Source organism: Ailuropoda melanoleuca, chromosome 2 (assembly GCF_002007445.2).
Source record: "Ailuropoda melanoleuca isolate Jingjing chromosome 2, ASM200744v2, whole genome shotgun sequence".
NCBI lineage: Eukaryota > Metazoa > Chordata > Mammalia > Carnivora > Ursidae > Ailuropoda > Ailuropoda melanoleuca.
The window spans coordinates 46,469,596-46,491,442 of NC_048219.1; the positions used below are offsets into that span (position 1 = coordinate 46,469,596).

The 21,847-nt window shown below is 35.3% G+C and overlaps 1 protein-coding gene across 1 annotated transcript in view; it reads right to left on the minus strand.

Moving 5' to 3' along the window:
- LRRIQ3 (leucine rich repeats and IQ motif containing 3) overlaps positions 1-21,847 on the minus strand; it is a 194,614-nt gene that overhangs the window by 88,112 nt on the left and 84,655 nt on the right. The window contains exon 5 of the mRNA XM_034643783.1: positions 15,842-15,998. Within this exon, the coding sequence (XP_034499674.1) occupies positions 15,842-15,998 (157 nt within the window). The remainder of the gene's footprint in view (positions 1-15,841; positions 15,999-21,847) is intronic.

Consider the following 21,847-nt stretch of genomic DNA (forward strand, 5'->3'; position numbering starts at 1 on the left):
TTAATAAATGTATTTCTCTTTTCAACTTTACACTTATCTTGTGTGTACAGCTGATATCCCTAGTGTCCAATCAGAGACAGGTTTTCATCCTGTTGTCCAGGGAATGATGTGCACAATTCCTTTTGACACTGATGAGAGGTGAATACATAAATCCAGCCCACTTCAGTGAAAATTGACCCATAATTTTTTTTTACCCTGAAGAAAAATACAGTGATAAAGTTTAAAGATGGAAAAAAATACAGTTAAACTCTTGAAGTGTACCATTAGTTAATGATAGTCAGCAAACATTACATTTTGCCTTGAGGACAGCAAGCTCCAGATTTGCTTTTAGGTGCTCACAAATTCTAATAATCATAGCTCTATGTGATAGCAAGAAACCTAAAAGTATGATAGGTTTTTTACATTTCAATGAATTCAAAAGTTAAAGTTAAAAAGGAAAGACATGCTTTTTATATATTTCCTCCTACCTCTACTCTCCACTAAGATGTTTCTTTAAGAAATGAATATGGGCATTTCCTATATATTTAGTAGTTGAGAATACACACTATTTCCCACACAAAGACTATGCCCCAATTTAAAAAAATATAGATCTTGCGTAAGACTCTAATGTTGTCTCTGAACTAGTATTTTCAAGATTTATCAATATCCTTAAGATTTGGGGGAAAAATTACTTGGCACGGTGAGTCAGATCAATTGCCCCTATACCAAGTACCCCACCTCTAATTGTATCAAAAACATCCTGCAAAAAGTTAAGACTCTCCATTTTCATTTTCTTTAATAATTCATTAAAAATTGATTTGTTAACTTACCTATATAATTTATTTTTAGTTTGCTTATATAATCAGCCTATAAAATTTCTGGAATACTGAATTTTATTATAATGACCATTTGTTATATGGAATAACCCCTTTATCATCTTTATCTTTGAAAGGTATTCTAAGTTCTAGTGTAATAGCACTGGCAAGAAAATGTTTTATTTACATAGTTCATGAATTTGTAAGATCTTTTTGCACTATTTTTGACTTGCATCTTATTTTCATCTTCTTTCAATGATAACCTATTTCTTCTTGCCCAGATAGAAAGAGCTCAGTGATAAGCAGATTTCTGTTAGCTACTTTTTTCACAGTAGCATGGTAGAATAATATTTTAAGAAAATATATTATAATTAGTCTGAGTTATAATTCAAAATAATATAATTAGAGTTTAGATTATACTTCTTTTAAATGCAACAAATAATATTTTAAATCAGTAAATATTTGTTAAGTGCCTCCTATGTGCATATCACTGTGCTAGATAAAGGTGGCAAAAACAAAATAAAATACAACATGCCATAAAGTGATTTATTTTCCTAAAGACATTCACATAAAAGTCACTTTCAAAGGAAGCAGTGTATAAATAAATTTAAATAGAAACATACACAAGAAAAATAATAGTAACAATACTCCAGTCAAATCAGGGAAATGGATTTCCCTAATATTGAAAAAGACCAAATTTTGGTTCTGGGACATTATCAGGGACTTTATTCTTTCATTTGATGCTGCAAGCTGAAGACAGACAGATAGAGAGGAACAATTCTGGTAATAATCTCATTCTTAAACAGAAAAAGAAATAAAGAGATTCTGGGAAGGAGGTTTTGGCGCTGGTGCCAAAAACTTAAGGTCTATGACTGAAGGCATTTTAGCGCCTAATTTGTTTACAGACCGTTTGATGGCATATTGTAGAAAGAAGGCACTGTGCTAGAACGGAGGTGAATTGGAGGGAGGACACAAAACAATGCTTTTATATATCAGCTTTATCTATGAAGAAGAGGAGGCTTTGTTTTCAATAATTGACTAATTCATAACAGCCAAGATCAAATATAGTGAACTTTAATACTAGAATCTCTCACAATATGCAGCAATGGTTTTGTTTTGAAGAAAACACTGCTGATAAGATACACTGTTTCTGTAATCACCCTTTCCCTCCTTTGGAGCTATTAAATCCTCAAAATACACACTCCACTCTCCAATTCTAGGGCCTAAGATAAGAGACAATTAGCCTCTCTGGACCAATACTTAGAGTTCCCTATTAATTTACCTTTGCTCAAAGCCTGACACATAATTCTGGTAATTATTTTTTTATCTCCTTCTTGAGCCTTCATCACTCTATTTGCCTTTGCAATGTTTCCCAGTTTTAACTTGACATCTGCCTTGGGCCATTTCCCAAGCCTTTATTCTAGCAATGCAATCTTTGATACCAGTTTTCTTCTTAAGACAGTCCTTTAACATAGTGTCCAGGCTTTGATACTTGTGGACAGACCTCATTAATACCAGCTTTCTATTTCAACCTGACCCAATTTCAATGTTGCTAAGCTTTTCACAGTAGTTCATCAATTATTGCTAGCCATGTGACAGTGAATAGAGTTCACAGTACTCATTAGATGTGGAGCTACTTAACAAACTGACTCTCCTTTGCTAGTTCCTAGAACCATAACCATTCTGTGTCTCCTGTATTACTCCAGTGGTCAAGCCCAAATTCTTTCTTAACTTAACCAATTTTACTTTAATTAAAATACCTTTTCCTATGAGTAACAAGATAAAATGTAAAAGTTCCAATTTGAATGATATTGTAAATACTGTAAATATCATCAGAAGGTTGAGCTCATTGTAAAGCATCTTGAAGAAACTGGGAACATGAATTAGCAGGTGCGAAAAAGTAGATGATGCTTAATTTACATAAGGAAAACATGAGGCAAACAAGTAAGAATTGTTCAGGAGACTGGAGACTGGAGACTGAACCAGCTGATGTATACTGTTTATAACAGAATAATGAGCAAAAAACATTGAAAAGATAAAATGAAATACTATTATAAAAGGCCCATTCATTACTGAAATCTACAGCTCTATTATGCTCTTTCATCTTTCATCTGGAAACCTTCCTACATTTTCTTGTCATCTGTCTATGATATTTCACTATCAGGAAAACTTTAGTCTGATGGCTATAAGATTTCACTCTTTACTCTCTTCTTTATATCATAAATAAAACAATTAAATAATCATCTTAACATTTGGTCACCCACTATACTATATGAGAAAGAAACTGAAGACTTCAGAGGGGAGGGGGTGGGGGAATGGGATAGACTGGTGATGGGTAGTAAGGAGGGCACGTATTGCATGGTGCACTGGGTGTTATACGCAACTAATGAAGCATCAAACTTTACATCGGAATCTGGGGATGTACTGTATGGTGATTAACATAATAAAATAAAATTTAAAAAAAAGTTTGAATAACTAATGTAATGTGTTAATTCTAANTACATCGGAATCTGGGGATGTACTGTATGGTGATTAACATAATATAATAAAATAAAATTTAAAAAAAAGTTTGAATAACTAATGTAATGTGTTAATTCTAGGTAATTTCACAGGTATAACAGCACATATGGTATTAAAATGTACAGAGAGACTATTTCTTGCCAAATAATCATTTTAAGCACTCAAGTGAAAATTAAAATGTCCATTAACAGCCCTACCCAACTTTACTTTCCACAATTCCTCTCATAAATCTCTTAGTATAGTTAGGATAGTTTCCTTTCCATTCACATATCTGCCAAGCTAATTCTCACCTCCACAGCTTTGTTCACATATTTTTTAAATGTTATCCTTGATCTTTTCTTTTCTGACATTAAATTTTTTGTATGTTCCACCACACATCTGATGCTTAATTACATAGACATATTGGTTATTATTCTATTACCTCATCTAAACAAGTTTTTAAAGAACAAAAAACCCCACTGTTCTTCATTTCCCTAACGCATGCTAAGGTGGAAAAATAAAAGCATTAAAGAACATAAAATTTGAAATATAAAACCAAGTTTTAACACTCCTATAGGGTATCTATACTGATACTTATTTATATGTATAAACTTATGTATGTATCTATTGCCTTTAAAGTATGCAAGCTAAGCTACTTTTATGATTAAAAAGGTCATGAAATCTGTACTATACCAGCAGTGGGATAAATCAGTGTTTTATGGATGGAAAAAAACACCAATTGTTTTTAAGGGCTTTGAATATTCTTTTCATTTGTCAACCTTCAGAAACTGGCTCTCCATATCAGATTCTCTATCTATGCATGAATCTTAAAATTGCAAACTTTCAAAAAGTTTGAAGGTAAATAATACATCATTTGTACACAGTTTACATGTTGATTAATATTTGAGTATAATGATTTAAAACAAAAATTTTAGGATAATAGATTTCACTCTTCTAACATGACAATCAAACTGTACTAGTGAAGATTCTTAGGATATTGGACTTTCTTCTTCAGTAGTATATTATTTAAATAACAAAAACTTTGCAATGCCAAGTGATTGTGTGGGGTGGACATATAGATCAATAGAATAGAACTTAAAAGTCCAGAAATAAACCCTTGCATATGGTCAACTGAGTTCTGACAAGGGTACCAAGATAATTCAATAGAAGGATGAGGGTTTTTTTTTTTTTCTTTCAAAAAATGGTGCTGTACAACTGGAAATTCACAAATAAAATAATAATGTTGGATTCCTAATTCATACTGTATAAAGATTAACTAAAAATGGACTGTAGGTCTAAATATAAGAGCTAAGATTGTAAAACTCTTAGGGGGGGCCTGGGTGGCTCAGTCGTTAAGCATCTGCCTTCGGCTCAGGGCGTGATCCCGAGTCCTACTTCAGGCTCCTCCACTGGGAGCCTGCTTCTTCCTCTCCCACTCCCCTGCTGTGTTCCCTCTCTCGCTGGCTGTCTCTCTGTCAAATAAATAAATAAAATCTTTAAAAAAAAAAGATTGTAAAACTCTTAGAAAAAAACATATAAATAGGGATGCCTGGATGGCTCAGTCGGTTAAGTGTCTGCCTTCTGCTCAGGTCATGATCCCAGGGTCCTGGGATAAAGTCCCAAATCAGGCTCCTTGCTCAGTGGGGAGCCTGCTTCTCCCTCTGCCTGCAGCTCTCCCTGCTGGTGCACTCTCTTGATCTCTCCTCTCTCTTTCTCTCTCTCTCTGACAAATAAATAAACAAATAATCTTAAAAAGAAAAAAAAAAGAAAAAAAACATAGAAATAAATCTGTAGGACCTTGGTTCAGATAATTGTTTCTTATATTTGACATGGAAAATATGTGATCAAGGAAAAAAAGAGAAGAATTAGGTTTTATCACAATTAAAAGCTTTTGTGTTTCAGATTTAAAAAGTCAAAGACAGCCTACATAATGGGAATGGGGAGAAATCAGAGAGGAAGACAAACTATGATAGACTCTGGTCTTCAGGAAACAAACTGAGGATTACAGAAGGGAGGGGAGCCGGAGGATGCGGTAACCAGGTGATTGAGTATTAAGGAGGGCATGTGTGGTGATGAGCACTGGGTGTTACACAAAACTAATTAATCATTGAATACTATATCAAAAACTAATGATGTACTATATGTTGGCTAATTGAATATAATTTAAAAAAAGAAATATATTTTCAAATCATATATGTGATAAGAGACTTGTAGCAAGAATATATAAGGGATAAATAATATATAAGGAATTCTTACAACTCAACAATAAAAAGAAGCTATTATCAAATGATGAAAGTATTTGCATAGAAAGTTCTCCAAAGAAGATATACAAATGGCCAATAAATACATGAAAAGATATTCATCATCATTAGTTATTGGGAAACACAAGTTTAAAACACAGTGCTGTACCACTTCATACCCACCAGGCTGGTTATAATAAAAAAGACAGATAATAACAAGTGTTGGTGAGGATTTGGAGAAATTAGAACTCTCATACATCGATGATATGAATGTAAATGGTATAACTGCCGTGGAAAACAGTTTGTTGCTTCCTCAAAACGTTAAATGTAGAATTACCATATCATCCCTCTGTAACTCCACTACTAGGTATCTAGCCAAGAAAACTGAAAAATACGTACACACAAATATTTGTATATGGATGTTCACAGCTGCATTATTAATAGTAGCCATAAATTGGAAGCAGCCCAATTAATGAATGGATTACAAAATGTGGCACAGTCTTACAATAAAATATTATTTAGCCATAAAAATGAATGAAATACTGATACATGTTACCAGACGGATGAATTTTGGAAACATTATGCTAAGTGAAAGAAGCCAGACACAAAAGGCCACATATTTTATTATTCCATTTATATTAAATGCCCAGAATAAGCAAACTCACAGATTCAGAAAATAGATTAATGGTTGCCAGGGCCCACAGGGACAACTCCTAATGGTATGGGATTTCATTTTGTGGTAATGAAAATGTTCTGGAATTAGATAATGGTAATGATTGCAAAAGTCTGTGAATATACTAAAAATCACTGAGTCAAATAATTTAAAAGGATGAACTTTGGGTTATGCAAATTATATCTCAGTAGAGATGTTATAAAAAATATTGTAGAGTTGACAATTCAGTTTCGGTAGTGCTTGTCAGAGTTATAATGAAATGTCAAAGATGTGAAGTACCCAAAATAATTAATATAATGAAAAGAGACTTGAGAAAAATCATTAAAAATTTTCAGGTGATTCTAGGATTCAAGTTTTTAAAAAATTATAACAATTTTAGCATTTATGATAAGTTAACAATGTAAGCAAAAAGCCAAATAAATTTGCAAATTATTTTTTTAGCATTTGATAATTTTTTTTTAAGATTTTATTTATTTGACAGAGAGAGACAGCAAGAGAAAGAACACAAGCAAGGGGAGTGTGAGAGGGAGAAGCAGGCTTTCCGCCTAGCAGAGCTCAATTCCAGGACTCTGGGATCATGACCTGAGCCAAAGGCAGGCAGTTAACGGCTGAGCCACCCAGGCGCCCCTAGCATTTGAAAAAACTGAAGCATAAAATAACTAAAAATGCACAAAACAACACATTTATCATTAACTATAACACTTCTGGAACTTTCATTTGAAGTTATTAATAAGATTTTAATATTTTTTTCTCTTTTTGAATCCTAAATATGAATTTTAGCACTATCTATGGAGTCATAACAAATTGTTTCAAGTTAGATTACTCAGAATAAACAAGAACCTACAAAAATATATATTTTTTAAAAAACTGAAATAAAATGCTATTAGAACTTGTAAAAAAAAGTACTATTATTAGACAACTAATACTCCCTAAAATACAGATTAATTACTGCCAAATCTCAGGATTGCTGGAGGGGAGATGGATGGGGGGATGGGGTAACTGGGTGATGGGCATTAAGGAGGGCATGTGATGTGATGAGCATTACATGGGTGTCATATGGTGTCATATGCAACTGATGAATAACTGAACTCTACATTTGAAACTAATGATGTACTATATGTTGGCTAATTGAATTTAAATAATAAAAAAAGGGAAAAAAAAGAAACTGTAATAACGTTAACACTTAAATTTTAAAATCAATATAAAGTAAAACAGATTTGATATTTAAAATACACTCTTAAAAAAAGAAGATGGTTATCAGGTCAAAGGAAAATGTACTAGTTATTTAATAATAGAAAATATGGAGAGTAGGGGCGCCTGGGTGGCTCATTTGATTGAGCGTCTGCCTTTGGCTCAGGTCATGATTCCAGGGTCCTGTGATCAAGACCCATTTAGGGAATCTCTGCTCAGTGGGAAGCCTGCTTCTCCCTCTCCCTCTGTCTACCACTCTGCCTACTTGTGCTCTCTGTCAAATAAATAAATAAAATCTTATAAGGAAAGAAAATATGGAAAGTCAAAACAACCACACCCAAGATTGGTAGACTATAAATTTGGGCCAATTCTGAATTTTAAAAAAGCCAGATGAAAGATTTTTTTTAAGTCTTTGCAAAACAGGAAAGATTTCTCAAGAAAATTAGGCTTTATCAGGTCAAAATTTAAGAGAAGGCAAGATCCCAGAGAGGTAAGCCCAACACTCAATACTGCTTTTGTTCTAATAATATTTGTAGATCAGGAAAAAAACAACTTACAAACTAAATTATACATTTGATGTCTCTGGAGGTCAGGAGTCAAAAATCAATGGCCATGTCCACTCAAGGAGGGGATACTGTCCACATTCAAACTCAAGGCTATACCATGAGATATAAATGACCAGCCCAAAATTAAAACAAGACCTGGATAATCCATAAAATCTCAAGTTTTGAATTTTCAGGTGATCCAATAATGATGGCAATCCTTAGAGCCTGGTGATAGCAAATGAAAATACTTGAAGGGCATAAGTGTAAGTCAGTTTTCTGCTTGGTATAAAATTAGGCTTCCCCTCTTGAGTCAGTTGCCCGAAAAGACTAAGAAACTTTGAATAATGAAGAGAGCCAAGTTCAAGGGTACCAGGTAGATGTCTTGCCCCTCCAGGAAATACTTCAGGCAGAAATATTCATTGTGGTCTGTGGAAGTGTGTACACAATGTCTTTTTACACAGAGCAAAAGATTACACCCAAATTATATTTTTTAACAAAAGGAAGTCTGTGGATATAATGTCAATTGTTTCCTAACTGGCTCTAAAAGGTCAGGGTAGCAAGCAGATATGTGAAGGTTCTATGTGAACAGCTGGAGATGGAGCTATGATTATAAAAAATATAATTTTCAATAACAGAAAAGATGGACACTTCATTGAGGAATATTAATAATAAAGGAATTTTATTACATTTGTATTTATATTTGTCTTGTGATTCCTAGGGGACAATATTATTGTATGTTATTGATATTAAAGCTCTTATGTATGGGAATGGGATCAACAGAACTGACATTTGTAAGCAGACGTTAAAACATACCAATGGGGGGAAAAGATGCCAATGAAGTTATCATCTAGCATAACTTACAAGGATCGCCTTATAACTTTTTCCTAATTTCTGTGTCAGGTTTAAGTCACTTAATTCTCCTTTATTCACTTCAATGCACCAAAGTATCTGTTGAGCAGTATTATCAGCACTTCATAGTTCTGACCTCTTTACCTTTTCCAGATGGGTTATGTTATTAGGTGAATCCTTGGCTCAATTCTCTTTTTCCTACTGACCTGGCAACTCCCAAAGTTTTCACCTTAGATTATGTATTAAACTAGTGTCCACTTGCTGCTTTTCAAAATTAATTCTGCAATTGCTTTGTTTCAAATCTTTCTTATCTGCATCTTATGGCACTAATCACAATAAATGGTCACAGGTTGGTTTTTTTCAGAAATGAGATACCAAGACAGAGTTAAGTGTGCAAAAGTTTTATTGGAAAGTAATACCTGTTAAAGGAAAAATGGAGGAAGTGGATTAATCAGGGAAAGCTAAATTCTCTGCCAACCACCCTGGAATTTTGATGCAAAGTCTATCTGTCTGAAAATCCCACCCTGAGTAGAAATGGCCAGGTCCTTGCAATGCTACTCTACTCAGTAATTAGCTGGAGTTTGCCTAGAGAAAATAGTATGACCGCGACTTGAAAGCAGAACTGGACCCTGAAAAAAAAAAAAAACTAAAAGCTGGAGCTCTCAGCTAATGACACTCCTTGCATCTGAGCAGCCACCAATGGTAATATTATCCTTGTATGCTTCTGTCCTAATCTTATCGATCTAGTTCCAAGTCTTCTCTCTTTAGTCTAAGTAAAATCTTTGATTAAAGGGGACATTATTTATTTTTACTATTAGTGAAGAGTAGAGAACCTGATAACTCAAAAGCACACAATAAATACCTGCAAAACTTTATTAAATGGCTAAATTTAGCCCCCTAAGTATTGATGAGGTCATTAAGCTTTACTTTCACTTTTGAACCATCATTATTGCTTCTTTGAACCCCTAAAGAGGGCTGAATTAAGCTTAAATTAAATTAGCCTTAGCCTCGGGCAGCCCTAGCATCTGCCCTTATACACTCTTCCAATATCTCATTATTTCCACCTACACTAAAAGCCACTATTTCCCGGAAGTTCTAATACTCAGGACAACGCCATCTCCTTTGGTCAGACCCATTAAATGTAGGCAACTAAAATAGATTTGAAGTTGTATACTCTTCTCAGTTCCACACTTTAGGTAATCAGTCCCTACCCTGTGAGTTTTTCCTAGCTCTTCTCTCTCTCCCTCAAAGTTCCAGATAGAACTTGCTTGATTACAATTTTTTTAAGGCTTCAGAGTTTGTTTCAGTGCTAGGGACATTGTAAATACTCAAAAAATACCCATTTGAATTGAACTGAATTGCTGATGGGGCCCCAAAATGACAGATAATAACAAAGGGCAATTTTTAAAGAATGGCATCACAAAGCTTCTTTCTTATAGAATTATATAAGCTGGAACAACATTACAGAAACACTGAAAATAAAGGTCAGCTTCCAGTATAAAAAATCACTCTTCTTTCACAAAACAATGAAATTTAAAAATAAAATATCTATCTGTAAGTTTCTTTTTAACACCTCACATAATTAGAATGAGGTGACTGAGTCCATATCTCCTGAATCGAATATAAGATCAACCCTCTCTATATTTTCTTAGTATCACTTACTGTTAAACTAGACAAAGAGGGCAAAAGCAAATTTAAAATTTCTTGGCTTGGAATATGCTTATTCTGATTATTATTCTGATTATTCTCATACCCTACCCCCATATTTACCTGAATTTAAGTAGATGCACACACACAAAAACAATCCTCATATGATTAGTTACTTGGACTTATAAAATTAGGGCAAACTCATCCTTCCATGCAAGGTGCGCTGTGCACAACCCCAGGGAATACCATCTACATAGACTAGGATGTAAATGCACTTGTATACTGCACAGCAGCCCTGATTAAGGTGAGCCCTTTTCTTTCCTCTTACTCACATAGCCATGTGATAAATCATCTCACCTTTTTGATAGTAAAAAGAGAATTACATCTCACCAAAGATATACAGATGGCAGGTAAACATGAAAATATGTACATGTCATTAAGGAATTGCAAATTAAAGCAATAGACAGTATTAAACATCTATTAGAATAGCCAAAATATAGAACACTGACACCACCAAATCCTAGCAAAGATATGGAGCAACAGGAACTCTCATTCATTGCTGGTAGGAATGCAAAATGGTACAGCCACTTTGGAAGANTTTTTGGTTTTTTTTTTTTTTTTTTTTTTTTTACAAAACTAAAGATATTCTTACCATACGATTCAGCAATCATGCTCCACTGTATTTACCTAAACAACCTGAAAATTTATGTCCACACAAAAACCTGCACATGGATGATTATAGTAACTTCATTCATAATTGCCAAAACTTAGAAGTAACTAAGAGGTCCTTCAATAGATGAATGGATAAACTGTAGTACATCCAGACAACAAAATAGTATCTAGTGCTAAAAGGAAATGAGCTATTAAGCCATAAGACATGAAGGAAACTTAAATGCATATTACTAAGTGAAAGTAGCCAATCTGATAGTCTTTATATATCTTTGGGAAAACATATTTAATAATAACGGAAAAGGTTCATAGGAGGACTGTATTTGAAAACATGTTCTATTTTATTTTACAAAAATGGTGTTCAATATGGCATGTACATACCATCAGCATTAGTTATGAGAAAACTAAATTTCTGGAAGCAAGGAAAACAATCAATAAAAATATTCTAAATTTCAACCAAATCAGCAAATCTAAAGCAAATCTTACTTTAGTATAGATGACTGCCATATTAGAGTACGTCTAGGAATCATACAATGGCATAAAGGGGTACAAGATGTGAACATTCAATGTATTAAAAGTGGTTTCAACTAAGAAATCACTTCCAGAGAAGTTGAACTGGATTGCCTTATTGATCCCTCTCCTCATTTTGTTGCTAACTAGGGAAAACATATGCACCCACTCCAGAAAACATGTCAAAACAAAGGGTATGTAATTCCAACCTTCATGCTTCAAGAAGGGAAGGTGCTGCTCAAGTTCTAAGAAAAAATTAGATCATGATTCTCGGAGGTAGGCTGTCCAAGAAGATTGAGATCTACAAGATAGATTTATTCTTTCCATGAGATTGAAACTCTTAAGTTTCCTGACCATCACTCTTTTTTATCTCTTAAATGCTTTCTCCCCTTCCTAACAACATATGACTAAACCAGCTTAAGGAAGCTTCAGATGTGAGGGTGTGGGGGCTGGAGCAAGGAGGCTGCCTCTGAGATAAATATATGGCAGATTGCTTTCCCCTCCTCTGAATCTCTTTCCTTTTGGCTCCAATGGGTATGACTTTCTCTCATACTATATCCCTTCTAAAATTCATGTTTGAAATATAGGAAATAAGTGAAAGAATAATACAAAGCTAACAAAGCATAANCTGAATCTCTTTCCTTTTGGCTCCAATGGGTATGACTTTCTCTCATACTATATCCCTTCTAAAATTCATGTTGAAATATAGGAAATAAGTGAAAGAATAATACAAAGCTAACAAAGCATAAATAACGAAGAATATCTCATACTCTAGCTCAGGTTACTAAAATTTTGCCATGCACTTTCAGGCCAACATCCCAGTTAGAAACTGCTTTGTTTGCTATTACTCCCTATACATACATTTTCCACAGTAACCTTTGAGGAAAAGTGTTGACTATGCCAAAGAAAATTTTAAATATTCTTGGATGTCCCAGCAAAATCCATCATAATGGTATCTAAATTTCCCTAAAACCCATTATAATAAGATATAAGCTTCCCTAAGACTTGATCTAATTGACCACCATAATTCTATATCTATGTTCCTCCTCTGCAAAAGGAACAATCACCATTTGACCATGTAAGCCTTGGATAAATAATGTCCCTAGCAATTGTTGCAGATCCTCAATTTCCTCTGACCCATTTTTTTTTAAATCAGATTCCTTACTCATGAACCCCGACTTTTGGTTCTGTATCTCCTTTAATAGCTTAAGCATGCACCATAAAATCTGGGTGCCTATATAGACTTCTGGCTTTGCAACATAGCATTTCTTAAATAAATGTACCTTGAACTCACTCCTTTAGCTCTTTCCATTTTAGGTTACCATGAATATGGGGTGTTTTATGCCTTTTGGACCAAGCACATTTCATCCCCAAACAGGAGAAAAACAGACACTGATTACTTATCTAATTACTAAAATTTAAATTCTACTCTTCACTAATCCTTTCCATTATTTGCTCACAGCATTTTTTTTAGAATTCAAATTATTTTTTTAATGTGACAAACATCAAAATTTTATATTAAGACAAGATCCATCTGCACTTGCAAGACCCTATTTCACTCAACTCACCCTACTCCAAGCTCTGTTTTTTTTAACAATAATTTTTTTTATGTTATGTTAGTCACCATACAGTATATCCTTAGTTTTTGATGTAATGTTCCATGATTCTTTATTTGCGTATAACACCCAGTGCACCATGCAGTATGTGCCCTCCTTAATACCCATCACCAGCCTATCCCAATACCCCAGCTCACAGCATTTTTTTAAAATGAACTCCCAGTATTAAATACAGGTATTTTTTTTACTTCCTCCCTTTTCCCTACTTCTTAACTTCTTAAAATGTTTCTTGAATCCTAGGTTCTCTTAGGCACTCTATGGCATCACTTGTTCTCACTATAGTTTCTAATTAACCAAGCACTAAGTCACTAATGACTAGATATGTAAGTAACAAAAATAATAAAAGAATAGTACACCAAACAAGTGAGCTAAAGAGGAGACTACAAATGAAGCCACCAGAAGATGGAACAATTTTATAAAGAAAAAGTAAAGACTCAAAGATGAATCTTACAATTAAGAATCATTTCAATTACTCTAAGAAATTGAGCTGAGCAACTTCTATAATGTTTTATAAATAGTAGCTATACAGAGTGAAAAAACACAGGACAATGTACATATTCATAGAATATGAAAGAATAGTTCTTAACATTAATAGTGATGTGGTTAGCAGAATTATCAATGATATTAAAGAGCTTTAGAAAACTTGTTATAGTGAATATTGTTGGGGTTAATGTAAGAGCATGAAATCAGCCATTAATACCTGGCTTGCTAAAATGTAACACAAAGGCCACTGGGGGCAAGGGAAGGTTTTGGAGAAGGACAGAAGCTTTTGGGGGGGGGGTGCTGTTCTGAAATTTTCCTAGCCCAAACAATCGACCTGTGATCTAAGAGATGTAGGTGTTGTCCCTCAGGCTATGTTTAGCAGCACCTGTAGAGTACACCCAAATTAGCATATCATAACTTCCCTGTAAACAGATCCTCCCAGTTTCAGTAAGACCCTTTGTCAACATCATGTGCTTGAGGAACAGTGATAAGGATTTGTGATTATCTTGAAGGACCAATAAAAGCGGGAGCAAAGAAGAGCAAAGTGTCTTCGCCTCTGAGTGCTGACCCCCATGTCTTCTCCTCTCTTTTGAAGCAAAGTTTGGAGTAATCTTTCATCCATAGGTACAGGGATTGCTGGCCTTCCTGGCAGAATATATTTTCCAATATTTCTTAGCATTCGAAATACTTCCTGACAATGATATATTCTACGTAACTTCACAGATACTAAATAAAATAACTCTATAATATGAATATTTGATTCCTATTTATGCACATGTAGTAGTCACTTGCCATAATACAACATATATCCATATATGTATATAAGATTTTGCATATGGATATATGGCTATGTATTTGTACATATATCTGTATATGAGTGCATAAATATTTTACAAATATATAAATATATGCCCAAATTTGTTGTCAATTGGATATGTACCATATGCAACATTCAGTGAAAGTCTCCTCTGCATAAAGCATATAAAAAAGCAGGTGACATACCTGAAATCAGTGAGTTTATACTCTATATAGAGGGCCGAAAAATACTTCAAATGGACTTCATACTTTTAGAGAGCATATTATCTAGAGCAAATTAATACAGTTGGCACTGTGTGCTAATGAGGAAAAAATTTTCAATGAGATACATCTGCCTATAAACCCATGTTTTTATTCAATGGATAATTTTTGTGGGTTTTAAGAGCTTGAAGATATTCCTGTGCTATTTCTAGAACAAACGTCCTCAATAACACTGAAATCAGACTAATGACAGTCTGAACCTTTTGTAGTCCTTTCTAATCATGTTAATATAAGGGAAACATTTGTAGTGCAAGCTACTTAGGAACAGGCCCACATGTGAAGGAGTCTATCACAAACAATGTTTTACACTATTAAAGGTTTGCTCTAGTTGTTATACTACAACGTCAAGTCTTAATTTCTACCATTATAAAATATCCCAAATTAAAAAAAAAAAACAACTCTAAAGATAAAAAAAGCACAAACCCTGGAGTCAGAAGACCTGAAGTTAAGTCTTAGCAATGCCACTCAATTGCGTGGCTTTTGTTAAGTTAGTTAACCTGTCAGAGCCTTAGTTTCCCTACTTATAAAAATGAAGAAAAATACCTGTCTTACAGTATTGTGGAGAATAAATTAGAGAACACATGCAAAATATCTAGCACAGTGCCTGATACATAGTAGGCACTCAATAAATAAAAGTTTCTTTCTATTTTCAATGTGTCCTCAAAGCAATACATAACTTAGCATAAAACACTGAATGAATATATATAGTATCATCAGTCTTTAATAGACTACTTTTTTAAGTTTTCAACTACTATGAAGAGATTTTTACATTAATATTAATAACTACTTGTAATAATCAATACAAGAAAAAAATATATAAAACATGAATTATAAAATAGTTGGGGAATAATGCACCACAAAAATTATATTTGTGCTCTGTTATTATATGACTTTTCTTTCATCAAGAAAATCTCAAGCAGAATATTAACAATATAATGGAAAATATTTAAAAGAGAATGAAGAAATTTTACTAATGCTACATAAATTATAACTATAGTATCTTAAATAAAAATATTTTAAAGATAAGTAATAAACTAATTATACTTACATGTTTCCAATGTGTAAGCTTTCCCATTATGTTAGTTTCAGGCTGAAAAAAGAGATCTTTGAAGAGTCTGTCTTCATATCCTTTGTGTATGTAAATCCATTTTGTTTCACATTCACTAATAAATTTCTCCTGATGTTTTTTGCACAAGAACAAGGGGCTGCATATAAGGGGGGAAACTGTCATTTAGCTTTTTTGCCATAAAGAAAAGAAAGAAAACTACTCATGAGTTCACTTACACCTTTAAAAACATGGTAGTAAATTTAATGTAATACTTGTTTTCACATTACTACTATATAAAACTACTTAGTCACTAAGGTTTGTGCATGATCATTTATCAGGGGATGAATGAGTGCTGAGAAATCTCTGGTGATATGAATCCACAAACAATTCTGTATTCAAGTTTGGCTATGTATTTTATAATATAACGGCAAGAAGAACATGACTAAATTATCTACAGAAATATAAGGTAACCAGTATGAACTCTTTTGATTTGTCTGCTCCAGTGAAGAAATAACTTTTTACTTTCACCAGAAAAATTACTTTAGAGTAGTACTATCCAACATAATATAATGTATGCCATCAAATAATTTTAAATTTTTTATTAGCCACACTAAAAAATGTAAAAGAAACAGATGAGATTAATTTTATGTTTTATTTAACCCAGTATATCCATTATCTGATAAATGGCATCAACAAACAATATCAAACTTAATTATAGAATACTAAGCAGGGCACCTGGTGGCTCAGTAGGTTAAGTGTCTGACTTGATTTCACCTCAGGTCATGATCTCAGGGTTGTGAGATCGAGCCCCACTCCATGCTGGGAGTGGAGACTGCTGAAGAGAGGAGTCAGTAACATTCATTCTATGTGATGAAAGAGTAAAGTTGTTTGAACTAAAATGATGAACCGAGCAGGAAGATTACAGTTGCCATTATTATTATTTAGCAGAGGTAAAACAAATTAACCAAGGAAAGCAATTTTTCCCAATTTTCAGATTTTTAAAGTGGGTTCCATCTATTCATCCTTCATTCAAAATATTTTTGTTGATGATCTACAGATGAGGGTAAAATATAGTATAAGACTAAAACTTATAATGGCCTAAATAAGATACAAGTTTATTTTTCTCTCGTGATGACCAGTGGGGCAGCTCTGCTCTATAAAGTCATTAAATCTTGCCTCACCATTTTCAGACATACTGTCAGCAACCCATATAACTGATGCATTTCAGCCCATAAGAAGGGAAAAACATGAAAACAAAGAGGATGCAATTATCATTTAGGCACTTTAAGCTGCAGTTGTACTTATTACTTCTTCACTTACAAATGTAACAAAAATACAGTCAGATGAACACACATGACTACCAATAAAACTGCCAAAAGAAGAAAAAAAAAGGGATTTTCAAAGAAAAAGTATTATTCTGAAAGTGACCAAAATGTGCTCTGTGAAGAGAAGAAAATCCCTAATAACATGAAGTTTATATTTTCTTATAAGTAGAGATAGATAGGGGTACCTGGGTGGCTCAGTCGGTTAAGCATCTACTTTTGACTCAGGTCAGGATCCCAGGGTCCTGGGATGGACCTGCTCAGCAGGGAGCCTGCTTCTCCCTCTCCTCCCTGCTCTTGTGCTCTCTTTCGCTATCTCTGTCGCCAGCTCTGTCTCTCTCTCAAATAAATAAAATCTAAAAATAATAATAATAATAATGAGTAGAGATAGATAATATAGAAATAAAACACTAGAGATATGAGCAAATTGCTTTTCACATAATCTGGATTGGGACAGTAATACTGAGAAGAAACAAGATGTGGTGGGAATCTCAAGAAACAAACAAACAAAATTCTAGTAGAGCAAACAGCAGGACAAAAAGCCAGTCAGAAGTATGCTTAAGGAGGCAAGAATATACTTGACATGTTTGAAAAACAAGGAGCAGGTCACTGGGATGGACAATCATTGTTGAGTTTTGAGAAAAAAGAGTAGCTTTGAATAGAATCACACTGGGGAGACAATTTCTGTGCTACAGTTGTGAGGAGTTCTGTGGATCCTCTCCCCAGTGAAACAACCATTTAAAATATCTGGAAATTGTTTAAAGGGCATACAGCAAATAAACAAATATTTATTCAATAAAATCTATTATAAATCAGTAAAAACAGTGAGACACTGTTGAAACAACTTACCCTCTCTTTTCTCTCTCTCTCTCTCTCCCCTGCCCCAAGTTCAGACTAACAGAAATTCCACTCCAAAAAAGCGAAACCAAGAAAACACAGGATCCCTTCCCTACCTGGTTCTAGTCGAGGGCGACAGTATCACTGTAAGAAATACCCTAGCCTGGGTCCATGTTTTAGAGAATCTATTTCAAGCAAGAACGTCTGAGAGAACTTGGGCTCTCTTTCTCCTCTCAGAACTCACTTACAAGGCAGAAGCTCTAACCCAGGTGCAATAGGTACAGAATACTGGAACCCTGACAGCCCTTGACCTCAGAAAGTGATAAACACTTACAAGGAGAAGGGTAGCTCCAAGAGAGTAGAAAGCTAAACTGTAAATCAATTTGAGGTTTACCAGAGAGAACCAGAAGACAGCTAAGAAGAGCCCTTCTGAGATCTGAACAAACTCCAGAAACTGCCTCAAAGATTACTTTTGTAAAGAGCTCAGTTTTAAAAGATCACACTATGGAGCAACTTATTTCCCCGGGAATTGTTGAAAACAATAGTCAGCTGAAAATTAGTGAAAGCTAATAATAGGTGTGATATCAAAGGAGTTCAGAATAGCTTAGTAGAGAAATCAGAAACAGAGAAACTCAAAGAGAGCCCTGCTAAAATCACTGTCATTCCAAGGGTGACTGCACCTGTCTAAAGGTTTGCCCTCTAAGGAGCAATATCAGAGGCTACCCAGTGCAGGGGAAATAAAGTTTACTAAAATAGTCTAGCCAAGTTATTAAACAAATAAACAAGTCCTGGGTAAGGACATCAATCAAGGGTGGTTACAATATACTATTTAAAATGTCCAGTTTTCAACAAAAAATTATGAGACAAGCAAAAAACACAAAAGTATAAGCGAAGAGTAGGCCTTTGGTACTACCTTTGAAAGGGCACAAATCACAGACATAAATAAACATTTCAAGGCAACTATTATAAATATGTTCAAAGGAAATAAGCCTCAAATAAGTATAGAAAGGTATAAAGGCAAGGTTTTTTCTAATAGAAATTATCAATAAAGACACAGAAATTATAAAACAGAACCAAATGGAAATTCTGCAGTTGAAAAGTGTAGTAACTGAAATGAAAATTTTGCTATGGTTGTGCAACAGTAAATTTGAATTGGAAGAAGAAAAAATCAGAAAACTTGAAGAGATTGATAAAGATTATGCTGATAAACAGAAAATAATGAAGACAAATGGACAAACCCACAAAAAATGCAGGATACAATTAACTCCACCATCATATGAATAATGAGACTTACCAGAGAAGGAGAGAGAAAAGAGACAGAAAAAAATATTAGAAGTGTTAAAACACTCTGAAATCTTATGAAAAAAAACTATAAGTAAAATAAACACATAAAAAACACATCCAGACACATCATAGCAAAATAGTTGAAATCCAGGGGCACCTGGGTGGCTCAGTTGGTTAAGTGTCAGCTCAGTTCACGATCTCAGGGTCCTGGGATCGATCCCTGCATCACGCTTCTCCCTCTCACTCTCTGTGTGCTCTCCCTCTCTCTCTCAAATAAGTAAATAAAATCTATAGAAAGAATGTTTGAAATCCAAAATCAAAGGGAACATCCTGAAAACAGCAGAAGAAAAAGGCGTAGTCATGCACAAGGGAAACCAAATAAGATTAACTGTAGACTTCTCACAAGAAACAACAGAGGTCAGCAGGCAGTAGTATGACATAGTCAAAATACTAAAAAGAGGGGGGAAAATCTTTCAACCAAGAATTTTATATTCATCAAAACCATCTTTTGAAACTGAAAGTGAGAAGAGGTAACATCACTAAAATGGTGACATATTCCTGACTTTGCTCTCCCACACAAGAACGACTAACAACCATTCGTGGACAAAACACCATTGAGAGAATCCTAGAACATAGAAGTAAGGCTGAAGCACACCCCCCAATGCACCACAGAGACCAAGACATAATGTAGTAAAAGGATAAAAGGAGTAGCTACATGTGAACAGCAATCCTCCTCCTTCAGGCCAGTGCAGCACCACACTGAGAGGTCTCCCCTGAGCCTATAGCGCTTCCAGAGGGAAAAGAGAATCCAGGGGTGATATCCAGCTCCTGCAGTGTTGTGGTTCATTTTGTGGAAGCCCCTACTCTGGTCTCACCCTATGGGGATTATAGAGGAATCTGTGGTACTCAACTACTGAGAATCTGATTGTGACAAAGCAGGGTGGGACCAGGACTGGGATCTCAGCAGACTGAATTCCTGCCTGCAGATCCCACGTAGTAGTCCCAAACAGTGTTCCTGTTCATTTGCAGAATCAAATCAGTGGCACAATATGATCAAGGAACTCGGCAGGCTATAGGTCTGCCTGATTCACATAGCCAAACAAAGAGATTTGCTGGCCCTGGAGCCTGATATGCCACTGCCCAGGAGCTAAGTCATACCCCTACCACGTTAAAGCCTGGCTCCTGCCATCATTTGACAGGAAGGGAACACCAGCAATGCTCACGCTAAGAGGAAGGTGGGAGAGATGATCACCCCCAAAGAAAATTTAGCATCTGGTTTAGAGGGTTCCCCTGCTTTGCCCAGTCAAGGGAGTTAATTCATAGCTTCACCACTGCTCACTATAGCTCCTGGTCCCTCCCACTGGAAGAGCCTGTTTAGGAAAACTTGGGAGTTGTCTAAAGTGGTCCACCCCCAGGAGAGCTGAGTCATAGCCCCACCTGCTGCAGAGCATGATCCCTGGTTCTGTCTGATGGAAAGGGCTGGTGAGAATACCCAGAAGCTGCTGTGTGACCCAGCAAAAGTGGCAGGCAGGTAGAGCTGATTGCCCCCAGAGGAAAGCCAGTGGTCCTGTTCAGCCAGGAAACTTGCATCCTGGGGCAGTTTGAGTCAAGGCCACAAACAAAGAGCCTTACTGGCCTTGGAACTGCTTCTCTCACTGCACCTAGGCAAGGAAACTAATTTGTATTCATTGCTGAATATTGGCTTCAGCCTGCCTAACCTGAGAATCTTACCAGAGCACACAAGAAATTTTGTAGCCCATCCAATAGCTCTGCTCATAGTGGCATTTGAACAGAGAGCACAGCCCATGGCTTTCCCCGTCTGCAGAGCAAAACTTGTGGCCCCACATGACTAGGATATTCAGTCACACAAATAATGAGATGTGCAAGCCCTGATTTCTGTGCTACTGTCCTGCTAGGGCAAAGAAACTAATTCAAAGCTTCATCTACTAAAGTATACTTTAGTATACTTTGGAGTGTACTACCAAATCCCAACCATCTAATAAATCTAACCAGAGGCTGATCCAGGCAACCATAGAGCTCACATTACAATCTCACTTAGGCAAGCCAAGTGAGAAAACAAGCCAGCAGTCCTATCTAGCTCTTCTCAGCCAGTGGTACACCCTCAAAGCTGAAACAGCTGCCCCACCAAAAATAGACCCTGATAGCAGGCACCACCTGCCCAAGGACATCAGCAGCAGACGCATCCAGATACCCAAACTGAGCTGTCTGGAGAAGTATCTCTGTCAAAGTGAACGTATAAAGTCTGGAAAAGGAGACTGTTTAACCAAATGTGCAGATACCAATGTAATGAAAGACGACAAAAATTAAGTAAATATAACACGGAAACTAATAAAGCTCCAATAACTGGCCCTAAAGAAATTGAGATCTATGAACTATCAGACAAACAATTCAGCTCTTAAAGGGCCTACATGCAGACTCACCCACCCAGGGCCCAAAGCAGAAGTAGTCCTTTAAAAACTACCCAGACTTTTGGCGAAGGACTCATTTCCTAATTCTAAAGCATTGGTGTGGGCGGCAGAGACCTACTAGATTATCCTACAGA